At 46.9% G+C, this 25,938-nt stretch overlaps 1 protein-coding gene and 1 non-coding gene across 4 annotated transcripts in view; one reads left to right on the top strand and one right to left on the bottom strand.

Moving 5' to 3' along the window:
• Positions 1-25,938, bottom strand: part of FBXO16 (F-box protein 16) — a 78,179-nt gene that overhangs the window by 9,944 nt on the left and 42,297 nt on the right. For 2 of the 3 annotated variants that reach the window (XM_043891410.1, XM_043891409.1), the window contains one exon: positions 16,707-16,977. The exons of the other annotated variant lie outside the window; for it this stretch is intronic. In XM_043891410.1, the coding sequence (XP_043747345.1) occupies positions 16,789-16,977 (189 nt within the window). In that variant the 3' untranslated portion in view covers positions 16,707-16,788. Of the gene's footprint in view, positions 1-16,706; positions 16,978-25,938 lie in introns of those variants that run through there. 3 annotated transcript variants of the gene reach the window in all.
• Positions 23,035-23,141, top strand: LOC122686337. The gene has a single exon (XR_006338709.1). It is a non-coding gene; the product is annotated as a U6 spliceosomal RNA (small nuclear RNA).

The following is a 25,938-nucleotide window of genomic DNA, read 5'->3' as shown; positions in this document are numbered from 1 at the left end:
CTCCTTGGGTTCCTTCCCAATGCTTTGAATCAGGTTAATTTCCTCCTGGTTAATCTACCCCTTTTAAAAGTGTCGACGCCTCCGCAGGGCCCTTCAGACGAGCTCAGGGAGGTTGGAAAGAAGATTTGAAAGGCTGAGGCGCAGCGAGGAGGGCGGGCTTCCGCGCGCTGCTGCCCCGCCGCCAGCGCCGCCCGGCGGTCCTGCCCGGCGCGTCCCGACTCGTTTGCACCCAGGACTCCTCCAGACCGCGCGGGGCCACGGCTGCCGAGGCCCTGGGAGGCCCGACGGCCCCGCTCCGCCTCGCCCCAGGCCCGGCGCCCAAGCCCGGGCCACGGCCGGCGGAAGCGCCCGGGCCCAGAGGCAGCGCGAGGCCCCTCCCCGCCAGCTCAGCCTCCAGGCGCGCGGGGCGGCGAGGGCGGCGGCGCGGACGTGCCCGGCCCCACGGAGGCCTCCCTGCGCCGCCCCAGGCGCGCGGCCCGCGGGCGGGGAGAGCGGAGGGGACGCGGGGAGGGAACGTGAGGCCCGGAAGCTCTGCCTTCCTCGCGGCCTGCGAGGCCTCTTTGTTCCCGAGTCGTGCTCGTCCGGCGGATGGGACTCGCGTCTCCGGGCCGTGGGTGCGCTTCTGCGCCCGGGTGGCAGGCCTCTCCCAGCGTACGCCCTCGTGTCTGGTCCTGCGGACTCTCTACCAACCAGATCGATCGTTAAGGTCCGCTAAGCCCTAGACTCCAGACAAGAATTTCAGTGGGCACTTGGCTTGTCCTCAGCCAGTCCCCTCACCTTCGTGGCCTTAGCTGTCTTTTCATCGACTTTGCTCCTGTCCCGCTGTCCAAGGCTAATTCTACCTCCCGAATGGCCTCGAATTCACTTTGGCCCTGTCTGTAAATCCATCCTCCCTCCCCAGCGTCGGTAATCTTCCACCATACACTGCCCTCTGCCAGCACACGTGTCCAAGGCTAAGTGAAATCTCACCTGTGCTTCCCCCCTGGGACAAGGTACTGCTCTATGCCTGCCACTTACAAATATTCCCAAAGGAAAGAATAGTTTACACTTGGGGGTCACTCACAGGCAGCTACATAAATTTGCGGGGTCCCATGAGGGACCTCATGCTTAGAAAGAATTTCAGATGGGAGGGAAGTTCAAGAGGGAGAAGACATAGGTACACCTATGGCTGATTCATGTTGATGTTTGGCAGCCTTAGTTGCTCAGGCGTGTCCAACTCCTTGCAACCCCATGAACTATAGCCCGCCAGGCTCCTCTGTCCATTGGGTTTCCCAGGCAAGAATACTGGAGTGGGTTGCCATTCCCTCCTCCAGATTTGGCAGAAACCAAACCAATATAGTAAAGCAATTATCCTTCAATTAAAAATAAATTTAAAAATTCAGCAGCATTAAACCAAGCCTTGACTCTTCTAAAGGGCTTCCGAGGTGGCTCAGTGGTAAAGAATCTGCCTGTTAATTCAGGAGATGCAGAAAATGTGTGTTTGATCCTTGGGTCGGGAAGATCCCCTGGAGTAGGAAATGGCACCCCACTCCAGTATTCTTGCCTGGAAAATCCCATGGACAGAGGAGCCTGTCCCTGGGGTCACAAACAGTCGGACATGACAGAGCATGCACGCACCCACACAGTTTATATACCCAGGACACTGGCCTTGGCAGTACCCTTCCATCCTCAAGCCTATGCCCTAACCACTCTTCGCCCCCATCCTCGCCATCCTAACTACCCCTCCCCGCCATGTTTGTCCAGTGCATACAAGAAAGAACAGAGAATGTCTTCATTGTGGCTAGTTATCAGAACTAGGGTTCCTTCCTTGGTCAGCTGTCTCCTTTAACTTCTTTGCAGTACTCACGTGGCTGATGTCTCTTTTCCTTATAAAACCCCCTTTCCTTTGGTTTCTGTGATGCCGCACCGTTGGGTTTCCCTCCCTCTCTAATGCATTCCTTTGGGTGCTTTGTAGGCTCCCCTTCTCCTTCTATACTGCATCTGTGCACGTTCCTAAAGGTTAGTTCCCCAGTTCCTGTTTTCTAATTCCCTTGGAGAGCTTACCATTTCAATCATCACCTCTGTGCACGTACCTCTCCAGCCCAGATTTTCCTCCCAAGCCCTAGTTGTGCTCTTCTAACTCTTAGGTATCCTGGCAACTCAAATGTCACAAGTCAAAACTTAAATGTTGGGAATTCCCTATCTGTCAGGTGGCTAGAGGGCTTCCCAGGTGCTGCTAGTGGTAAAGAACCTGCCTGCCAATATAGGAGACCTAAGAGCCTCGGGTTCAATCCCTGGGCCAAGAAGATTTTCTAGAGGAGGGCATAGCAACCCACTTCAGTATTCTTGCCTAGAGAATTTCATGGACAGAGGAACCTGGCAGGCTCAGTCCATAGGCTCAAAAAGAGCTGGATAGGACTGAAGGGACTTAGCGTGCATGCATGCCCACATCCGGTGGTTAGGACTCTGAGCTCTCACTGCCAAGGGCAGTGGGTTCAATTTCTGGTTGGGGAAATAAAATCCCCAAGCAGTGCAGCAGGGCCAGTAAATAAATAATAAAAAATTGGAAGGGACTTCCCTGGGGGTCCAGTGGCTAAGACGCCATGCTCCCCATGCAGGGGTCCTGGGTCCCCTGGTCAGGGAACTAGATCCCACATGCCACAGCTAAGAGTTCTAGTGCTGCAACTAAAGGTTGAAGATCATACATACCTCAATTAAGACCCAGTGCAGCCAAATAAATAAATATTTTTAAAAATAATAATTAAAAAAAATTTTAAAGTTGAATGTATTCTTCTTTGCCCCTTCTTTCTCTCCCTCTTTCTTTCTTTGTAAGAAATGAGCAAAAATAAACCAAACCTGGGACCCTTCTAAGTGCAGGGCATTTACAACTACACAGCTGGTACTGTCACAAAACCAGCACCCTTTCAAAGAATCTCTTCACAATATATTTTAGTCATTAGGCTAGGGAGGGAGGAGTCACTTTACCATGGAGGAAACTGGCAGATACAGATTAAGATCAAACCATGAAGTTAACATGACAAGTAATGAGATAAATCACTTTGTTGATGCAGTGAAAACAGTCACTTCTGTGATAGTCCGATCAGAGATTCATTGCCGGGGTCTAATACGGAGGAAAGCATGCACAAACCCAAACCGGGGGACAAGCCTACAGAATGGCCTGTAATATTAAAAAATGTCACAGCCGTGAAAGTAAAGAAAAATCACAGAGCTTTTCCAGATGGAAGGAGCATTGAGAGATGTAACAGCTGAGTGCACTGCGTGGCCCTGTGTTGTGTCCTTTTCTTAAGAAGGGTATTATTGAGACAAGGGTGAAAGTCTTATCTCAAATATCTTGTATTATTCTTTCCGTATAAATTTTTTTTTCTTGTCTTTTTTTTGTGTGTGGGGGGCTGCATTCGATCTTCATTGCTATGCTTTGGCTTCTCTAATTGCAGTGCATGGGCTCTGTCACTCGGTAGCACATGGGATCTTAGTTCCCAGACCAGGGGTCAGGATCGAACCCGTGCATTGGAAGGTAGATTCTCAGCCACTGGGCCAGCAGGGAAGTCCCTCTTTTGGTATAACTTTTCTCTAACTTTGATATTATTGCAAAAGAAAAAGAAAACTTGCCATTACACACCCCCCTCCAAACTAGCCTCTCCTCTGCGTGTGTTAGTCGCTCAGTCGTGTCTGACTCTTTGCGACCCCATGGACTGCAGCCCACCAGGCTCCTCTGTCCATGAGATTTTCCAGGCAAGGATACTGGAGTGGGTTGCCATTTTCCTTCTCCAGGGGATCTTCCCAACCCAGGGATCGAACCCGGGTCTCCTGCACTGCAGGCAGATCCTTTACTGACTGAGCTACAAGGGATCTGTTAATAGCAGCAACTGTCTCCCAAGTGCCCAAGTTCAGAAACTTTGAGATCACCGTGGATTCCTCCCTTCTGCTGCTCTTTACCCCACCAACCAACCACTCACTAAATGCTGTCAATTAAAAAAAAAAAAAATATTGCTCACAAGGACTTCCCTGGTGGTCCAGTAGCTAAGACTCTGTGTTCCCAATGTAGGGTGCCAGGGTTCCATCCTTGGTCAGGGAACTAGATCCCGCATGTTGCAACTCAGAGTTCCCATGACACAACTTAAAACAAACAAACAAACCCGTTTGCAGCAACTAAAAGACTGAAAATCCTGAGTGCTGCAACTATGATTTGGTGCAGTCAAATAAATAAATAAAAATGAAAACAAAAAAATATTACTCACATAGCCACCTTTTAAATTAAACTTCCACCTTGTTTGTTTGTTTGTTTGCTTAAATGACATTTCTTTCCTCACATAATTGTTTTAGGGAGTGCCTGTGAAAAGAATGTGTATCACATAAAGCAGGGTAGATTAGATAGAAGGTCCTATGACTCCATCTCCAGTCTGGATTACTGCTGTTTACTGCTGTAATCTCCTAACTGGTTTTCTTGTCTTTGGTTGCTCCCTTCAACAACCCAATGTGTATACAGTTACCAAAGTAATCTGCCTAAAAGCACACCTTTATCCTTTTCGGGCCTTACTTCCCACAGTTGACAGTGGGACTTAATCCATTTTCTCTGGGAAGTCTGAAGTTCCATGAGCTGAACCAAGGTGGTCTGCCCTTGTGACCCTTCCCCAATTCATAGAGAAAAGAACATTTAATGGGTAGAATTTCCTCAACTTGTAAGTCCCCCCCACCCCGCCCCATTTGTTTTTCTATAGTAAGGATCCAAACTTTTATCTGCTAGCATTGAAGTGTTAGTCACTCAGTCAGAGTCGTATGGTGCCTCTTTACGGCCCCATGGACTGTAGCCTGCAGGCTCCTCTGCAATTCTCCAGGCAAGAGTACTGGAGTGGACAGCCATTCCCTTCTCCAGGGCAGGGGGGTCTTCCCCCTGAAGACCCAGGGATCGAACCAGTGTCTCCTGCATTGGCAGGCGGATTCTTTACTGTCTGAGCCACAAGGGAAGCCCATCTGCTCGCATTAACTGATGACAAACTGGACGAACAAGCAGCAAGTAAATAATAAAAGATTTGGCAATTGCAGGTCGTATTTATTTTAACAGCTTGGTTTTCTCCCAGGCACTCGGGCTGGTAGTTGCGATCATTACAATGTTAAAGATATGGTCTTTTTCTTTCTTAAAAATTGTTTCTCTTTGGGATGACGGAATGAAATATATCAAAATTTCATCATGGCACATTAGAGAAAACACTGCCCTCCCAAGTAAATACTTTGGCCTCTTCTTCAGAGTTTATTCAACCTTATCACTACTACTCCCCTTCATGAATCCTTGACTTCAGAAAAAGTTTTCTAATCTCTGTTCACATTTGCTTTTTCTTTCCCCCTTTGCATAAACAATTTTATCTCCCTGGAACTCTGTCCTGGCCCACGCCTTGCATACAAATCCCATCCAGCCTTTTAAAGGAACAAATCAACTCTCTACTTGGTGAAAACCTCTAAAATCATAACAATCTCTTGTTCTAACTCACAATTGTATGTTGCTATGAAAAGTGCATGGGAAAAAAAAAAAACAGAATGGTATACAACAGTGTTCTTCAAACACAAAAGAACATAAGAAATATCTGGGAATCTTTTTAATTTTTATTTATTTATTTTTAATTAAAATTATTTATCTATTTGGCTACACCAGGTCTTAGTTGCTGCATGTGGGATTTTTATTTTTTAAGATGCAGCATCTTAAAAAGGGAGCCCCATAAAGGGATCTTTAGTTGTGGCATGTGGGATCTACTTCCCTGACCAGGGATCTAACTCAGGCCCCCTGCATTGGGAGCAGAGAGTCTTAGTCACTGGACCACCAGGGAAGTCCCTCCAATTGTTTCCTGTCTATAAGAAACCTTCCTGTTACATTATAGTTTCCTTAATTGCAAGGATCCTGTTTGCCTTTAGAATCCTTTAAGGAGTCTCAAAAAGAAACAACCTTTTTAAGTACAAAAGGATGGTATCTTTGTTAAATACACTGATGACAAGTGGATGGGGGCTCATGAAAAACTCAGTTATTAGTGTTTCAATGATTTAGCAAGGGAGCAAATAAATAAATAAAGTTAGGCTTTTCCACAAGACGATCTTGTAATAGAGCCATCATTCTCAACTCGGGGTACATGCCCGCCCAAATTCTAGATCACGTTATGCACCCTGATTTTTATGCACTCTCCCAGAATCATCAGCACAGAGTCATAGGAGCGTCATATCCCTCGAGTATATTGGGGTTGAGAACCATCATAATAGGAATTGAAGCTGTTGGTGGTGTTTGTTAAGATAAGTTTATTTCAGTCCTACTGGGTTAGAATTGTGCCTTTCTGAGAGTATATAACTTCTTAATTCTTTGACAACTGATGAGTAAGGGAGTCTGCTAGACAAAGTGGGGTAGAATATGCCAGGTCTAGGAGTTAGCCTGTGTCTCCATGCCAGCAGGCAGGGCAGACCACCCTGACAGCTCACCCGCTCTTGCATAAGTATTTCCAGACCACCTGAGCTTCCACTTGTGTGCGATGGTGCACTCAGGAGAAGGCAAAGCCTCTCATTCCCAGCTTCTGCCACTCATTGGCACCTGTGTATTTTTCCTTACAGTACACACACACATATTTTTTTGGGGGGGCCATACCGCTCAGCATGTGGGATTTTATTTATTCATTTATTTGACTGCACTGGGTCTCAGTAACAGCACTCAGGATCTTAGTTCCCTGATCAGTGAAACTGTGTCCCCTTCATGAGAAGTGCAGAGTCTTAACCATGGACTCCCAGGGCAGTCCCCAGATTATTTTTTTCTTATTCCTCACAGGTAGGATTTTTGGGGAAGTAAATCTCTTCCTCTGTAAGGAAACTGAGAAATTAAATTAAATGACCCACCCACCCACCCACAACCAAGAAGCCGAATGGAGCAACCCTGTCAGAAGAGCCTAAGACCCCTCCCGCCCCATCTCAGGTTTAGGAAACAAATGAGACAGCCTCAGCGGCTGAGTGTGAGGTGCTGGCAGAACACCCAAAGCACAAACACCCTATAAATCGGGGAAAGAGAGGATTACGTGAGGGAGGGGGGTTGGCCTCGAGGATAGAGATTTGGGAGTCGTCATCATAATCGGGTGAAGCTGACAGAGCTGAGCGCCTCTCAGGCAAGACCGCAAGAATGCCCACAGAGTAAACAGCAGGTCGCTGCAGATTCCAGGAACAGAGCACAAGTAAGGCCCGGAGGAGAACTGGGGCCGGAGAACCCGGCGGTGTAGAGAAGGCAAAGGAGACAGCCGCTAGAGGCGAGAACAGGCTTCCGCAACAGTCACCAGATGGGGTGCGCCTGTGCGCTCAGTCTGTCGTGTCCGACTCTCTGTGACCCCAGGGACTGCAGCCCGCCAGGCTCCTCTGTCCATGGGATTCTCCAGGCAAGAGTACTGGAGTGGGCTGCCATGCCCTCCTCCAGGGGATCTTCCCAACCCAGGGATCAAACCCAAGCCTCCTGCTTCTCCTGCATTGGCAGGCAAATACTTTACCACTGAGCCAGCTGGGAAGTGGAATTAGCACTCTTATAAAGGAGCCCCCAGAGGTGAGGATACAGGAAGGAGGCATGGGGCCTGATCAGACACTGAACCTGTGGCACCTTGATCTTGAACTCCAGCCACCAGAACTGTGAGGAATAGATGTCTGTGGTTCTTAAGCCCCTTGATCCACAGAATTTTGCTTTGGCAGCCCAGACTGGACTGAGACACCATGACAGTAAAGTTGCCATGAGGTGAGGGCTGAGACCGGGTTTCCTGGTTTAAGGAGAGGACGGAGATATTAAAGAACAAAAGAGAGACTCACATGGAACTTGCAGGAAAGTGTTTATTGAAATGAAGGAGAGGAATAGGGCTGAGTCCAACGATAACGGTGTAAAGATGAGTGGTTACGTGTGGCGTGAAGCATGTAAGGTGCCTGAAAGACGCTAAACTGAGATAGTGTGGTCCCAGCACCAAAGTGGACGGAACCAGGAGCCCAGATGGGTGGGACACTGGTCATAGCAGGGGCCATGTTCAGAAACTTTGGTGCTCTCCCTCACCAACATGCACAATGCATGGTCATGAGGGTCTTCACTACTCCAATGCACCTTGGCAAGAGATAAGGCTGTACGTGAAACTGGGCTTAAAGACACATCTTTCTCTGTCCCCCCCTTTTTCTTTAATTTTTCCATTTTTAAATGTATGTTTTAGTAGAATTAAGTAGATTCATGTTGTTGTGCAACCTCCAACATCATCCATCTCCAGAACTTTTTCATCTTCCCAAAGCGAAATTCTGTATCGATTAAGTGCTTGGTGGCACTTCCCTTGGTGGCCCAGCCATAAAGAATCTTCCTTGCAATGCAAGGGATGCAGGTTCAATCCCTGGTTGGGGAACTAAGGTCCCACATGCTGCAGAGCAACTAAGCCCATGCATCGCAACTAGAGTCTGTGCACCAAATCGAAAGATCCCGCGTGGCACCATGCAGATCGCACGTGTCGCAACCAAGACCCGACACAGCCAAATAAACAAATAATTTAAAAGATACAGTCTTGGCTTTAAAAGCAAAATAAATGCTTGGTACCCCTGGTAACCCCCATTCTACTTTCTGTCTCTATGAATCTGACTACTCTAGGGACCTCCAATAAGTGGAACCACATGCTGTCCTTTGTGATCCACATTCCAGCATGTGTCAGAAGTGCTTTCCTTTTTAAGGCTTGATACTATGCTTTTGTATGTTACGGGCTTCCCTGGTGGCTCAGTGGGAAAGAATCTGCTTGCCCATGCAGGAGACTCAGGTTCAACTGCTGGGTTGGGAAGATCCCCTGGGGAAGGAAATGGCAACCCATTCCAATATCCGTGCCTGGAGAGTCCCATGGACAGAAGAGCCTGGCAGGCTACAGTCCATGGGATAGCAGCGTTGGACATGACTGTGCATATGTTGCACTGCATTTTGTTTATCCATTCATCTGGCAGTGGATACTTGGGTTGCTTCCACCTTTTGGTTATTGCAAATAATACTTTATGAACACGGGTGTACAAACAGCTCTTTGAGTTGCCACTTTCAATTCTTTTGGGAATATACCCAGAAGTGAAATTGCTTGGGTCTTATGGTAATTCTATGTTTGATCTTTTTGAGGAACCACCATACTATTTTCCATAGCAGTTGTCCTTTCATCTTCCCCCCAGCAACACAGAAAGTTTCCAATTTCTCCACATCCTTGCCAACACTTGCTATTTTGCATTTTCAATAAGAACCATATTAATGGATATAAAGTGGTTGGCTGGTTTTTTAAATAGATGCTTCTTCCTTAGATTATAAATTCTTCAAAAATTATGTGAATATTAGTTTGATTCAAATGGAATCAAAGACTTGAGCTGAAAAAAGATTTCCCTAAGTGTGGTGGTGTAAATATTCAAACTCCCCCAAATTAGTTTAAAAACATGTTTCTATCAATGCCTTTCCTGTCTCAGGTTTCAAGACCTGAACTCAGATAAGTGGGGAAGGAGTGCCCTCTTGTGTTCTTTCTCTGCCAGTGTCCGTGAATAAAGAAGGTAGTCAGAAACAACTGTTTCCCTTCAAGGACAACCAACGCCAGTCACGTGTCTACTGGGTAAAAGAACCTGTGAAAACATGGACAGAGTGAACCTGGGGTCTTTTAAAGAAATCCCAATCTAGAAGGGGTAAAGAAACAAAATACATGCAGAAATAACAATAGAAGACATATGCAAAATGCATGGATTATCTATGAAGACTCTGCAGGAATTAGGTCAAGATTCACATCAAAATATAAGTGTGGCTGGTTACAAAGGAGCTCGGGTTGGCCCTCGGGTTTCTTTTAAGGCTCCAGTTCTGGAAGGTCCCTGACCTAGGAGGGCAGCCTCCCTGTCCGCACCACTTTCACGGCTGTCAGTTTTCCAGAGCCGCTTCGGAGATTTAGACAAGCTCGCTGTACACGCCCATCTTTGGGAGGGAGGCCCTGGAGACGCCTCCTGTGTTCCTTTCTTCCATCCTGCTCATGGCTACCTGTCTCTTGAGTTTCATCTCCTTCCCCCAACCCTCTGGGCTTCCCTGGTAGCTCAGATGGTAAAGAATCTGCCTGCAATGCAAGAGACCCAGGTTTGATCCCTGGGTGGGGAAGATCCTCTGGAGAAGGGAATGGCAACCTGCTCCAGTATTCTTGCCTGGAGAATTCCATGGACAGAGGAGTCTGGTGGGCTCACAAAGAGTCAGACACGACTTAGCGACTAACACACACCTCCCCACCTCCCTAAACAGGCTGTTGATGGGCACACTGTCTCCATAGCCTTGATGCTCACAAAGATAATTATACGGAAAGTACGGCTTTCAGAGTTCTGCAGGTTTCATCAGCGTGGGGACCAGTTACAGAGGATAAAGATGCTTTCTTGCAATCCTTGCTCCATCAGGCAAGCAGCCTTCAACTGGCCTCTTAGGGCCCTGAAGGAGATAGTCCTTGCCTTGTCTGCATCCTGCTGGACTGATGAATAAAGACAGAATCAAGGCATGGCAGTACACCGACCACATATCCAATTGGGTAGAAACTAGGGAGCTCACTGGTGGAAAAAGCCGTTCTTTAGAGTCAGACATAAGTGGGTTTTTAATTTTTTTTTAATATATCTTTTTTAAAAAATTTACTTATTTAATAATTTTGGGCCACACCCTGTAGCATGTGGGATCTTAGTTTCCTGACCAGGGATAGAGCCCACACCTCCTGCATTGGGAGGTGGAGTCTTTTTTAAGAAATTATTTATTTACTTTGGCTGCACTGGGTTTTCATTGCTTCGTAGGCTTTTCTCTAGTTCTGGTGAGTGGGGGCTACTCGGTAGTTGTGGTGCAAATGCTTCTTACTGTGGAGGATTTTCCTGTTGCGAAGCACAGGCTCTAGGGTGCACGGGCTTTGGTAGTTGTGTTCTGTGGCTTGTGGAATCTTCCCCGACCAAGGATCAAACCCACGTCCTCTGCGTTGGCAGGCAGACTCGTAACCACTGGACCACCAGGGAAGTCCTCACAGCTGGGTTTAAAGCTCAGCTCTGCTGCTCTGTGTCCCTGGCCCCCAGGGCATGTTGCTTTATCCCCATTCAGCAGCTCTGAGATGGGAATAACAGCCCCACCTCCCTCTCTGCTAAGATTCTTGTGAAGTTTAAACAAGACAAAGTATACAGACCTTGAGGAAGTAGCTAGCGCCATAAATGCCCCTCTGCTTCCCCCTCTCACCCCAAACCTCCTCCCCAACCTGAGCATGCCATAAGTCTCCTGGCTGCATGGGCCCGAGACCTCTGGGGCAGTTGCACAATAACTGAGATTTCAGGTCACCAAGAGCTGTCTGGGAAGCAGAAGAAAGGCTGCTTTGTTTTGTATTCTCACGCAGGGTGCAGTGGGGAAGGTATTTCCAAACCTTCTTAGTTAATTCCCAAGACTTTTTCCAGTTGCCCAAGCCAGCAACCTGGGAGTCATCCTTGACTGCTCCTTCTCTCTCACGTCCCATACGTGTATTTCTAAGGCCTGTTACTCCTCCTTAAGACATTCCGAACCCTCTGGGTCTCTCCATCTCCCCCCATCGTTTTTCTTTCACCCTCCATCGCTGTTCCCTGGAAAACCACTGTGGCTTCCTGCATGGCCCTCAATATCGTCCCTCTTTCTCATCACCCAGCAGATAGAGCTCTGTCTAAATGAAGTCTCTGGGGATGACGGGAGAAGTTGGGAGACTGGGACTGACACATATACATTACTGACGTGCACGCATGCCTGCTAAGCCCCTTCAGTCGTGTCCGACTCTTTGCGACCCCATGAACTGTAGCCCACCAGGCTCGTCTGTCCGTGGGATTCTCCAGGCAAGAATACTGGAGTGGACTATCATGCCCTCCCTTCAGGGGATCTTCCTGAACCAGGGATTGAACCTGTGTCTCTTAGTCTCCTGCACTGGCAGGCGGGTTCTGTACCACCAGCACCACCTGGGAAGCCCCACACTATTGATACTATATATAAACAGATAACTAATGAGAATCTGCTATAGAGCAGAGGGAACTCTACTCAGCGCCCTGTGGTGACCTAGATGGGAAGGGCATTCAAAAAAAGACAGCAAGGAGATCCAAACCAATTAATCCTAAAGGACATCAACCCTGAATATTCATTGGAAGGACTGATGCTGAAGTTCCAATACTTTGGCTACCTGAAAAGCCAAACTCACTGGAAAAGACCCTGACGCAGGGAAAGATTGAAGGCAGGAGGCGAAGGATGAGATGGTTGGATGGCATCACCGACTCAACGGACATGAGTTTGAGCAAACTCCAGCAGATGATGAAGGACTAGGAAGCCTGGCGTGCTTCAGTCCATGGGGTCGCAAAGAGTCAGACATGACTGAACAATAATGTGTATGGCAGAGTGTATAGCAGAAACTAGCACAACATTGTAAAGCAGCTATACTCTGATAAAAATTTAAAAATAAATAAAGTCACACTGCAGATTACAGAAAAAACTAAATACATATTATATTAATTGGCTGTAGAAAAAAAAAAATCTGGTCTCAGCAAGTTGCTCCCCTACTTAAGATGGATTACTGATTACTAGCTTCCCTAGCAGCTCAGTTGGTAATGAATCTGCCTGCGTGCAATGCAGGAGACCCTGTTTGATTCCTGGGTGGGGAAGTTCCCCTGGAGAAGGGATAGGCTACCCACTCCAGTATTCTTGGGCTTCCCTGGTGGCTCAGGTGGTAAAGAATCTGCCTGCAATGCAGGAGATCTGGGTTCAGTCCCTGGGTTGGGAAGATCCCCTGGAGGAGGGCATGGCAACCCACTCCAGTATTCTTGCCTGGAGAATCCCCATGGACTGTGTAGTCCACGGGGTCCCAAGAGTCAGACACGACTGATTGAGGAAGCACAGCACAACAGCTCTGAGTACAACCAGCTCCAGAAGAAAGCCGTACCTCCCGAGCGTGGCTCAGCTCCTGTTTGGGCTCCTGCCTACTTTCCCAGCTTTTTTCCCATCAACCCTGCTGCAACCCTCCTCCTCCCTGCACCAGCTCTACTGCACCGTTTACACCTCTACGTATAAGGCTCAGCGACCCCGAGCTTTCCCGGATGTGGGATTTTTAGTACTAAAACCAGGACAGCCCCGGGCAAACCAGGATCCTGGTCACCCTAGTTCTGTGTATCATCTTCCTCAAATCCTGAATGCTCCCCCTTGTCTGTCCCACCCCGTGTTTACTATCCAACTCTTCATCCTCCGTTTCTGCTTGCACATCACTACTGCAGCCCCCAGGGAGTGGTTTATTCATCGTATCTAGGCGCTCTGGGGCTTCCCAGGAGGCACTGAACAGAAAGTGAAAGTGTTAGTCGCTCAGTCGTGTCCTGACTCTTTTGCGACCCCATGGACTGTAGCCTGCCAGGCTCCTCTGTCCATGGAATTCCCAGGCAAGAATACTGGAGTGGGTACCCATGTGCTCCTCCAGGAGATCTTCCTGACCTGGGGATAGAACCCAGGTCTCCCCCATTGCAGGTGAAATTTTACCATCTGAGCCACCAGGGGTGCTAGTGGTAAAGAACCTGCTGCCAATTCAGGAGACCCAAGAGACGTGGGTTCGATCCCTGGGTCTGGAAAAGGAAATGGCAACCCACTCCAGTATTCTTGCCTGGAGAATCCCATGGATAGAAGAGCCTGGCGGGCTACAGTTCATGGGGTCTCAAAGAGCCGAACATGACCAAGTGCCTTGGCACAAATGCTCAAGCTCTCCTGGCAGCGAGCACTGTGTTCTAACAGCTGTTCTGTCTCTCTTCAAGTTATAAACTCATTAAAGACTGAGGCAGTTTTTTTCCCTTCTACCTATAATCTCAGAGCCTAGCGGAGATTCTGGCGCACAGTAGGTGTGCAATGAAGTTTTCTTGATTTAATGACTGTCAGTATCAATGTATCAAGTGTCATCTATTTCATATCACTATGTGGGATGTTATGGACTGAATGTTTGGGTCCCCTCCAAAACTCATATGTTGAAGTCTTAACCCCCAGAGGGGCTGTATTTGGACGTGGGGCCTTTAAGGAAATGCATGAGTGTGTGCTAAGTCGCTCAGTCGTCTCCAGCTCTCTGCAACCCCATGGACTGTAGCCTGCCAGGCTCCTCTGTCCATGGGATTTTTCCAGGCAAGAATAATGGAGTGGGTTGCCATTTCTTCTTCCAGGGGATCTTCCTGACCCAGGGATTAAGCCTGCGTCCCAATGCAGGGGGCCTGGATTTGATCCGTGGTCAGCAAACTAGATCCTACATGCTGAAACTAAAGATGCCACATGCCGCAACTAAGCCCTGGTGTGGTCAAATACATTTTTTTTTTTAATTCAAGTAACACTAAATTCAACACTATACTTTAAAAACAGCATGTGCAGATTGAGTCTATTCTTGTTCCAGTCACTCTATCTATGTAGCTCTCTATCCATCCTTCTATCTGTATTTGTTATAATGGTGTTCACCAACTGTGGATACTTATAGTATTTCTGTGATCATAAAATCAGGATGATTTGAACTTAGGAAAAAAAGAGAAGAAGAGACACCAAGAGATTGCTCTCTCTCTCTTTCCCCCTCCCTCCATCCCCCTCACTTTTCCCCCCTGCAAAGTCACCCAGGAAAGACCACGTGAGCACACACTGAAAAGGCAACCCAAAGGGAGCCCTCAGCAGACATCCGCCCTGTCACCACCTGGGTCTCAGGCTTCCAGCCTCCAGAGTGGTGAGAAAACAAATTTCTGTTGTGGAAGCCACCAGCTCATGGTGTTTTGCTATGGCAGCCCCGGCACGATAACACAGGGGACGCACCCAGTTCACATAACCACGCTGTGACCACTGATGGGTGCGGTCACACAGGCACCCTCCTGAGGCAGAGAGCTGCCTTCTATTCCAAAACAGTTCCAGGAATACTTGCCATCCCATTTTAAGAATGTAAGTGTTCAACATGACAAGATTGACAAACGTATTTTTCTATCATTCTGCTTTACTTCTGCAAGCAAGTATCTTAGAATAGTAACTTCTAGGACTGGAAATGGTTACATGAATACATGGTTCAGTTTCCAATGTATGACTAATATTTTTTGCAGCTAAGTAGCATTTTCTGTTTTCCGATGACACTTTAAAGCCCATTTATGTTACCTGAGTATGCATAATTAATTTCTCCTCTGGAAATGTCTTTGTTTTCTCCACTGAGCTGGTGATTCTTCATCATCCCACTCAAATCCTACCACTCCCCTCCCACCCCTGGCCACACGTGTCAGCCCATTGCCTGCCTCAAAGCCTGCCATCTACAAGCTGCAGCCCCCAGGCCTCGTTGTCCTCAGCTCCTCTTTCTCGGCTCTTGACCGAAGAGGAGCACTATCAGAGTGTGAAGGGAGGAGTGTGAAGGGCGGGGAGAGAGAGGGCTGGGTCTTCTCCCTCCCTCTCTGCCAGACCCTGGTCTCCACCGTGGGTGCCTTCCTCTGTCATACAGCACCCACGCTGGGCGGCCCCTCTCCTATGACCACAGCTCTGGATGGGCTCTAGGAATAGCACGCCCTGTCTCTTTTGTTTCTCCAGGCCCAAGGATGACAGAGGCTTCTGCTGTTAATAGTTCTCAGTGGCTTCTCCATCTCATCTTCTCCTTACCTTGCCCACAGTGTGAGTTAAGGGCTGAGTTGTAACCCCTGCCCCCCATTCCTATGTTGAAGTTCTAACCCCCAAGACCTCAGAATGTGACTGTCTTGGGAGAGTGTCTTCAAAAAGGCAATCAAAGTTAAACAGAGTCATATACGCGGACCCTAATCCAATCTGACTTGTGTCCATATAATAAGAGGCCCAGGTGGTACTAGTGGTAAAGAACCCGCCTGCCAAGGCAGGAGACATAAGAGATGTGGGTTCGATCCCTGGATCTGGAAGACCACCTTGGAGGAGGGCATGGTAACCCACTCCAGTATTCTTGCCTGGAGAATCCCATGGACAGAGGAGCCTGGCGGGCTACAGTCCATGGGGTGGCAGAGTCAGACATGACTGAGCAACTTAGCATATACACAGTAAGAGAAGATTAGGACATCGACATGCAGAGAAGGAAGACAGTCCGTGGGGACAGAGGGGGAAGGCAGCCGTCTGCAAGCCAAGGAGAGAGGCCTCAGAAGAAACCAACCCTGCCCACCTCTTAATCTTGGACTTCCAAGCCTCCAGAAAATAAATGTCTGTTGTTTTTAAGCCACTCATCGATGGTGGTGGTGGTTTAGTCACTCAGTCATGTCCAACTCTTTGTTACCCTGTGGGCTGTAGCCCACCAGGCTTCTCTGTCCGTGGGATTTTTCAGGCAAGAATACTGGAGTGGGTTGCCATTTCCTTCTCCAGGGCATCTTCCCAACCCAGGGATCAAACCCAAGTCTCCTGCATTGCATGCTGTTTCTTTACCTCTGAGACACCAGGGAAGCCCACTTATCAATGGTACTTTTGTTACAGCAGTCTGAACGGACTAAGACTTTGTTACAGCAAGATCTAGCAAACTATGACACCACAGTCAATCGTCCCAATCCTAAACCGCTTGTGGAGCCTTGGGGATGTGCTGGTTATATCCTTCTCGGACCTGGCCTCACACAGCCAACCTCACTAGGGACACTATCATTATGTCCCTTTATCCACTCCATGGTATCTATCATCACATTCCTAAGTTTATACCTGTTCCTGAAATACTGCAGGACTTGCTTTCACAATAAGGTTCCTAAGCCGTTTCTAAGCGAGGATCCAAGTGACATCCACGTCTCTGTGTAGAGCATCTTGTCGCTTTTGGAAAAATCTTTTCACATTTTTTGCATCAGCTGCTGCTGGAAGGCCTGGGGTGATGACTGAAGTCCAGAGAGCCTCTGGAGATGCTGTGTGAGAGTTTTTGTTGCTGCCTCAGTGGCTGGGAGGCCCAGTGGCTGGTGAGGAAGCCAAGCAAGGTGAGCTGGAACGTGTAGGGAGGCCCTGGGTTCTGCATTTAAGGAGCTCTAGGGAGGAAAAAAGATACCGCTAGAGTGAGAGTTGTTAGAACAGCAGAAAAAGCTATCTAATTCAACTTATTTAAGGAATATAAAGGATTTCCCTAGTGGCTCAGTGGTAAAGCGTCCACCTGCCAAGCAGGAGATGTGGATTTAATTCCTGGGTCGGGAAGATCCCTGGGAGAAAGGAATGGCAACCCACTCCAGTATTCTTGCCCGGAGAATTCCATGGACAGAGGAGCCTGGTGGGCTACAGTCCTCAGGGTTGCTAAAGAGTCAGACGCAACCTAGTTACTGAACAACAACAAAGTAGTATAAAACAATTTTATAAAACCATAGGACTGGATGGGATTTATTGAGATGTCCCAGTTTTACCACCTTCCCCCTCATGCAACCCCTCAAGTATTGAGTTACTCCTAATATTTGTCTCCAAAGCACTTTCACAACCATGTTTCATTTGAGCCTCAAGGAAATTGTGTGAGGTAGATAGGCAGGTATTAACGTCTCCATTTTACAAATAAATGTAACTGAAGAGCAGGTAGTTGAAATGCCAGCATTCAAGGAGCTAGAAAGTGTTAGAGCTGGGTCTGGAGACTCGTGATCCTGAGACCAGGTGGGTATTGATAGCGTCCCCATCGTTTACCGTCCCTGCTAACCTGGGCATGCACACACAAGACGGATGTCACAGGTGGACATTCCACCCAAAACTCACAGCGAGGAAGGACTTCTCCTCAACATCTGGCCGTGAGCAGAAAGGGCAGAGGAAGGGAGAGAGCGAGAGAAAGACATAATACGAGCTGAGTTTACAGGGAGCAGGAGGGGGTACATGCACCCTTATCTCAGCTCCGACTGAGTAGAGCAACACAGGAGATCAAGCAGATGTACAGAGGCTGAGCCCCTGCGAACACTGACCTCCTCCCGACCCCATACTCAGCTGGCAGGTCCAGGAGTCAGATCATCCGTTACCTCCCTCTAATGCTCTGATGGATATATTTGCAACACACAGGGTTTCCATTAATCTGGGGAAAATCCTACTTCAGGCTCTCACTCGCTCAGCCATGACTGCTGTCTCCAGTGGGTCCCTCTTCCTCCACAGAGATGCTCCACACAGGCTGGTCTTGCCTGTACCCTCCACCTGCCTGTCTCTCTCTCTCTCTTTTTTAAATTGGAGGATAATTGCCTTACAATGTTGTGGTGGTCTCTGCCATACATCAATGTTAATCAGTCATAATGATATATATATGTGTGTATGTATGTGTATATCCCTACCCTCTTGAGCCTCCCTTCCCCTGCATCCCCTCCCTCTAGGTCATCACAGAACTCCAGGTTGGGCTGCCTGTGCTATATAGCAGCCTCCCACAGGTTATGAGCATACATGGGGCTTCCTTGGTGGTTCAAATGGTAAAGAATCTGCCTGCAATGCAGGAGACTCAGGTTTGATCCCTGGGTTGGGAAGATCTCCTGGAGAAGGGAATGGCAACCCACTCCCGTATTTTTGCCTGGGAAATCCCATAGACATAGGAGCCTGGCGGGCTGCAGTTCATGGGGTCTCAAAGAGCAGACACACCTGAGTGACTTTGAGAGTGAGTGAGTGTATGTACAGCAATGCTACTTTCTCAATTTTTCCTAGCCTCTCCTCCCGCTGCCGTGTCCACAAGTCCATTCCCTACATCTGCATCTCCGTTTCTTCTCTGTAAATAAGTTCATCAGTACTGCTTTCCTAGATTCTGTATATATGTGTGGTGTGTGAATGCTAAATCGCTTTGGTTGTGACTTTAGTCATACAGACCCATGGACTATAGCCTGCCATAATGCATATCATACATGTGTTAATATACAATATTTGTTTTTCTCTTTCTGACTTACTCACCTCCTCTCTTTATTCCTTCTCTACATCTATCCTTGGAGGCCCACCTTCTCCAAGAAGCTTGAGTGTTTCAGCTCTCAGGGATTTTTGTCTCAGCTGCATTCCTGAAGCCATTATCATCCAGATCCCCTAACTTAGCACTGAACATTTGCTCTTCAGTATTAGTTCTCTGATGAGACGTCAGCCCCCGGAGAATCGAGCTGGAATCCCGCACCCTACTGAATCTACGCTCCTGCCTTTAGTAGATCCACGCATGTTAGCTGTGACTTTTCTGGGAAAGAGTAGGCAAAACTGGGGTTAAACACAGCCAGTGGATGGAATCCAAGAGTAAAGGGGGAACGAGTGGGAATTAATTGTCTTCCCGTGGTGGAAGTTTTCGGGGTTGTTTCAAGATCCGCGTACAGTCAGCATTTTCATGTTGCTCCAAGATTAGCACAAGGTAAGAGAACAAACAGAAGCCTCCCTTTGTGCTATTTTAGGAACAAGGAAAATCAAATAATACCTGCCAAATGGAGGAAAAGCCTAGCTTTCTGTGATACAAGAATAGGCTCGTAGCACCTCGCCTGTAACAGTTTCAAATGGAATCCTCTTACAGTGCAAAGTATATTTACCACTGTACTTGAGGAACCCTTTCTCCTAAGTCCCCCAGGGGGGATCCACAGGCCCAGGCAGGCTCCTCTCAAGCTCTCCCCTCCCACCCTGGCAGGTCCCAGGGGCTCCCCTGCCCCACCACCTCTCCTCTTGGTAACTGTCACCACCTACCCAAATTGTCAAGTTTCTCATCCCTTCCTGAGGGGCTCTGGAAGCTGGTCTCTTTATGCTCACCTGTTGGACTGCACCTCAAAGCCCTACAAAGCCTGCATTTGCCCAGCTTCAAGACTGAGGAAAGCCCGGGGTGGGCAACAGAGGGGTTTCCCCGGGGGCTCAGCAGTGAAGAATCCACTAGCAATGCAGGAGACACAGATGAGGGTTCGATCCCTGGGCCAGAAAGATCCCCTGGAGAAGGGAATGGCAACCCACTCCAGTATTCTTCACCGGAGAATCCCATGAACAGAGGAGCCTGCCGGGCTACACCCCATAAGGTTGCAAAGAGTTAGACATGACTGAAGTGACTTGGCACGCACACATGCATCAAGCAACAGAGACATCAGTGGTTTGACAGATGGGGAGCTTATGTGTCTGAAGCAAAGTCCTAGAGCGACACCCCCACCCGGGCAGCAGACACCTTCAGGTCACGGCAGCAGTCTTTGTTCCTGGTGGAAGGGGAGATTGCCAGTTACAGGGGAGTTGATGTCAGATGGGCTCATCGATTACCAGGGAAACCAACAGAAGGGCACGCCCCTCACCGCCCCTTTGATAAGAACAATCACTAGCTGGGGCCCAAGGCAAGTATGTAGGAAGGCCAGAGTCAGTGTAAGTGAAGCAGGCCCTGGTCGGGCAGGGGATAGACAGAGAGCAAGAGAACAGACATCTTGAGTGGGCTGGTCAGCCACCAACCTTCCTGGTTGTCCCTGAAAATAAGTTTGTAAACCCTCTTCATTTTAAGACTTTAATGCCCATCATGACAAGAGGAAAGACAAAATCTAAGGAGGAAAGACAAAATATGGGGAATTATATGCGTGTGTGTGTGTGTCCAGTAGCTAAGTTGTGTCCGATTCTTTGCAACCCTGCGGATTATAGCCTGCCAGGCTCCTCTGTCCATGGAACTTTCCAGGCAAGAATACTGGAGTGGGTTGTCATTTCCTCCTCCAGGGGAGCGTCCCGATCCAGGGATCAAACCTGTATCTCCTGCCTGCATCTCCTGTATTGGTAGGTGGATTCTTTACCACTTGAGCCACCTGGGAAGCCTGAGGAAATATATAAAGGGTACAAATCTGACAGTCTTGAGTTCGATCCACAGCATCTGATGATCTGGTTGAAATAACTGGAAATTTCTTTTATGTCAACATTGGGTGTTGTAAGCAGATAGGGGAGGGGGTCCCTGGAGAAAGAGAATCAGGCATGACATCTTTGACATAAGAGAACCCATTTTGGTCCAAGACATTTTGTGATCTAAGCCTGGCCACAATGCTTGCCCTTAAACAGGTCTCAGTGATTAATGACCTTAAGGGAAGAAAGGACTGCAGGAACGAAGGGAAAGCAGTCAAGAAACAATGGGTCTAGGACTCCCCTGGTGGTCCAGTGGCTAAGACTCCGAGCTCCCAATGCAAAGGGGCTGGGGTTCCATTCCTGGTCAGGGAACTACATCCAGCATGCCACAACTAAGAGTTTGCACGCCCCAACTAAAGATCCTACATGCTGTACGATGTGGCCATTAAAAAAAAGTGGTCCACATTAAAAAATATATACCTTAAAATTTTTTTTAAATAGAGAAATAGAGGTGAGCAAGAAATAATCAACACAGCAACAGGCCTGTTTTTGTTCTTCATTTGTCTTTAGCTCTGGGGTAAAACTGTCAGTTGTGGGGGAAAGGCTAAGCAGAAAATTCTAGCCAGGGTTTCGAAATTTAAGCCCAAGATTATGTGATGGCACCCTTCAGCCTCCCAAGTAGGTGACATAAAGTCGGGATGTGCCGCCAAATGTGCACAGGACATAGAATTCCTATGGTTGTTTAGTAAGGACTATGAATTTACATTTCAAAGCATCCATGTCTGAGAAAATTGACTTCTAATGTAGTTTGCTGTAAAAAGCCAAACTATTTAACACAAAGGGTTATACACGAGTACATACATATAGACTACATATGCACACATATATGTTTTTTAAAGATTTTTTTGATGTGGACCATTTTTAAAGTTGTTTATTGAATTTGTTACAATATTGCTTCTGTTTCTTGTTTTGGTTTTTGAGCAGTGAGGCATGTGGGATCTTGGTCCCCTCATCAGGGATTGAACCTGCAGCCCCTGCATTGGAAGGCAGTCTTAACCACAGCACCACCAGGGAAGTCTCTTTTGTTTAACTCTTAAGTAAAAACAAGAAGCCATTTGGCCCCAGTCTAAATGTTCAGGGAAAGAGAAGCAAGTAGAATTACTCCTGTTGGAAATGCCAAGTTAATTTATTATGCGTAGCATGATCAAACAAGAGGCCACAAGACAGAGCAAGCAGACTATGCTTTTTCAGAGGCAAAGGAGAAATGCAAAGATGCTAAGTTGTGGTCCTTCCTGAGAATTAATTTTGCCCCCAGGATTCTTAGCAATTAGGTCTTTTCATCTTGGAGGTATCAGAGGCAGAGGAGGGCGCACAGCACCAAATCCATGGCAGAGTTCAACACACAGTATTCTACCTGGGGGCGTGGAATCAAAAACCCAGCACTGAGAAGGAGTCATGCACAGACACAAGATTTATGGAGGCCGTGCAGGGAAAGAAAATACATGGGTTCCATGTCATACCGCTCGGATGCAACCATTTTTCAGACAGCAGAAACTGCGAGACCGAAGACAACGGGGAAAGACAAAGGAAAGTGGGGAGGGGCTTTCCCTGGTGGTCCAGTGGTTAAGAATCTGCCTTCCAATGCAGGGGACGAGGGTTTGATCCCTGGTGGGGGAACTAAGATCCCACAAGCCACAGGGCAATTAAGTTTGCAAGTCACAACTACTGAGCCAGAGAGTCACGTCTAGAGAGAAGCCTGTGCCCCGCAATGAAAGATCCCACATGCTGCAATTAAGACCCACCACAGCCAAAAATAATCAATTAAAAATTAAAAAAAAAAAAAAAAAAGAAAAGTGGGGAAAGTAAAGGTAAAATCAAGAAAGAGAAGGTTGGAGCCTCCTCCTGGCCGACCCCTCGTCAGCAACTCAGCAGCCACTCAGCGTCAGTACTCCCTTAGCATCCCTGCTGCCCCCATGGTGATCTGATGTGATTCTGATGGATGTGACTAGCTCATGAACGCTTCCTGGAGCTGGGCACTGTTGTTGCTAACTCTATTTTCCAGATGAGAAAACAGTGCTTCCAAGATTGTTAACAACTTGTCCCAAATCACTGAGTTGCTAAAATTGTGGGATCAGGCATTGAACCTAGGTTGTTTCAAGCCCAAACATGTGCTCTTGGTCAGCAAAGTGAAAAATAAGACGGTATTTAGTGGAGGAGAACATGAACATGTATTGACTACTTAATGTATATACCTGGCATGTAATCCTTACAACAGTCCTGCAAGGGAGGTATCATTATTCCCATTTTATAGATGAAGAAATTGAGGCTCAGTGCTCACTTTGGCAGCACATATACTTAAATTGGAATGGTACAAAGAAGATTAGCATGGCCCCTGCTCAAGGATGACATGCAAATTGGTGAAGCATTTCATATTTTTATGGCAGAAACCATCACAACATTGTAAAGCGATTTTCCTCCAATTAAAAAATAAAGTTAAAAAAGTATGAATAAAAAAGGGTAATTTTTTTAAAAATTGAGGCTCAGAGAGGTTAAGTAACATCTAAAGTTGCACTGCTTAGTAAAAAATCCCCGCTCTGGGGCACTTTACCCCCTCTCAGTGTCTATGCTGAGAGTTTCGTGCTCTCTCTAAAATAAATCCTGTTTGCTTGCTACCATGGGGGGAAAAAAAAAAAAGGCCGGGTCTCTCAGACTGCAAAGCCCATATTCCTTTTTTTAAAAAAATATATTGTTGTTTTGCTAAATTTTATTTATTTATTTGGCTGCTTCAGGTCTACACTGTGGCATGTGGAATCTAGTTCCCTGACCAGGGATCAAACTCAGGCCCCCTGCATTGGGAGTACAGTGTCTTAGCCACTGGACCACCAGGTAAGTCCCCCATATTCTTTCTTATTCTTTCTTCCAAATGGAATTCTCAGGAATTTCACTGATTGAATTAAGAAATTAAAAATCTCTCCTGTAGATATTTTTAGTTCTGCACATTCAAACCAAACACCTGGTGTATTTGTCAGAATTTGAAAGAAGTCTATTAAAGACGGCTTGCAAGAAAACCACTGTATAAACTATGTTTTATAAATTCTTCTGTTTTAATTAATTAGGTTTTCTAAAGTTCAAAGAAAAAAAAAAGAAGACAGAAACCAGTTTTTAATGATTTAGAACTAGGATTCATGAATACACTGGATTTTTTTTGGCATTAGGGGAGAGCAGAGAGTAAATGTGGTGGGAAACTGAGGGTCCAGAGATTCAGACTTTAGCCTGGAAGAGACATTAAAGAGGTATTTCAGGGACTTCCCTGGTGGTCCAGTGGCTAAGACTCCGTGCTCCCAGTGCGGTGGGCGTGGGTTCCATCCTGGTCAGGGAACTAGATCCCACATGCCACAAGGAAGACTGAAGATCCTATGTGCTGCAACTAAGACCCGGTACGGTGAAATAAATACTTAATAAATAAGATAAATATTTAAAAGAAACCTCAATTATTAAGAAAAAAAAAGATGCAATTCTAACTTATTTTAGAAATAGCTGGAGTGTCTGCTAGTCAACAGTAGAGCTAAGGCCAGAACTAGGGGTTTCCCAATTCTTTTTTTTTTTTTCCCAATTCTTAAACCATTGTTTTTTCTTAGACATGAACCATGAATCACTTTAGAGAATACTCCTTTCTCCTCCTCTCTTAATCCAGATAGGGGAAAAAAAAAAAAAGTGAAAAAGCTTAAAGACTATTAAAAAATAATCAGGACATTAAGAATCAAGTTATCCTGGAAGGAGGTCAAGAAAGTAACCACAGAGGCTGGAGTTAAGGCGAGGAGCTCCAGGCAAGATAAGGTCTTATCTAAAGCAATTAGAGTAAGCAGGCAATTAGCAGCTTTTGTTACTTGTATTTAGCTGAACACTGCAAACAGAAAGCTTTTTGAAATCCTTGGCTAAATCAAAACCTGCAAAGTGAGGACTTCTAACCTTCAAGGAAAAAAAGCTGAGCATGAGACAAAAAGGTATTTGTTTTTATACTTAATTTGGTAGGAAAAAGGAAAAACAAAAAACAGACAAAAAACAAGATGTCAGCTCAGCTGGGTCCCAATTCCAGTCCTGGGAAGCCCAAAGCCCACCCTTCTTGGTTTTATTTTTAAGGACAGCATTTTTTTTCCCCTCCTTGGCCAAGCTCAGTGTGTGGGATCTTAGTTCCCTTACCAAGGATCAAACCTTCCCCCCTTGGAAGCGTGAAGTCTTAACCACTGGACTGCCAGGGAAGTCCCGCCCTCCCCACCTTGGTTTTTGTAAACAAGTCCTGAAGGGCTTTCTTGGTTTCTAGACTACTGAGATCTTGCTTCCATGTATAAATTGAGTACAATTTCCTAAAGAGATGGAAGGCAGGCTTTACACCCCAGTAATAGGGAACAAATTTGATTGGTAATGGCTGGGTTGCCATCTAACACTGACGTGTCATTTTCCCCTGCCCGGGCTCAGCTTCTCTCCGTCCGGCTGGCTTTTCTTTCCTGGTCTTATTTCTTTCCTTTCCGCCCTCTGCCCCCCTTCCCTCAACCTGCAGGAGCAGAAACAAGAAACTTTTCCTCTAATCTCCAGCCTGGCAGGTTTTCCCTCCCCTGGCGTCCAGGTGCCTGTAGCATTTGCTCCTCAGTGGCTTTCCCCCAAGGAGACAGCTCCCTCCTTCCTCTTCCCAAAAAGGAATCATGGGGCCAGCTGTTAAGATTTTTAAAAATTATTTTTTTCACGTCTTTACTCAAGATGGGAAAATCTCTGAGGTTTAAGATGCCACCTGGCTGTCTTGTGGTGCTTGTCTTTTTTCATGACTTTGTTCTGTCTGGAACTTTATTATAATAACTAATGATGGGACTTCCTTAATGGTCCAGTGGTTAAGATTCTGAGTGTCCAATGCAAGGGGTCACAGGTTCAATCCCTGGTCAGGAATTAAGATCCCACATGCCACATGGTGTGGCCAAAAAGCAAAACAAACAAACAACCACCACAACAAAAAACTAATTGTAATGAACATACCTTGATGTTTATATAATTTTGATAAATCACCTTCAAAATGATAAAGCATTGGTGATCGAATAGACAGAGATTTGCTCAGTCGTATCCAACTCTTTGGGACCCCACAGGCTGTAGCCTGCCAGGCTCCTCTGTCCATGGGATTTTCCCAGGCAAGAATATTGGAGTGGGTTGTCATTTCTTCTCGCAGGGGAATCTTCCCAACCCAGGGA

This window comes from Cervus elaphus, chromosome 29 (assembly GCF_910594005.1).
Source record: "Cervus elaphus chromosome 29, mCerEla1.1, whole genome shotgun sequence".
Lineage (NCBI taxonomy): Eukaryota > Metazoa > Chordata > Mammalia > Artiodactyla > Cervidae > Cervus > Cervus elaphus.
The sequence above is the reverse complement of the archived record's forward strand: the minus strand, read 5'-3'. Positions and strand labels throughout refer to the sequence as shown.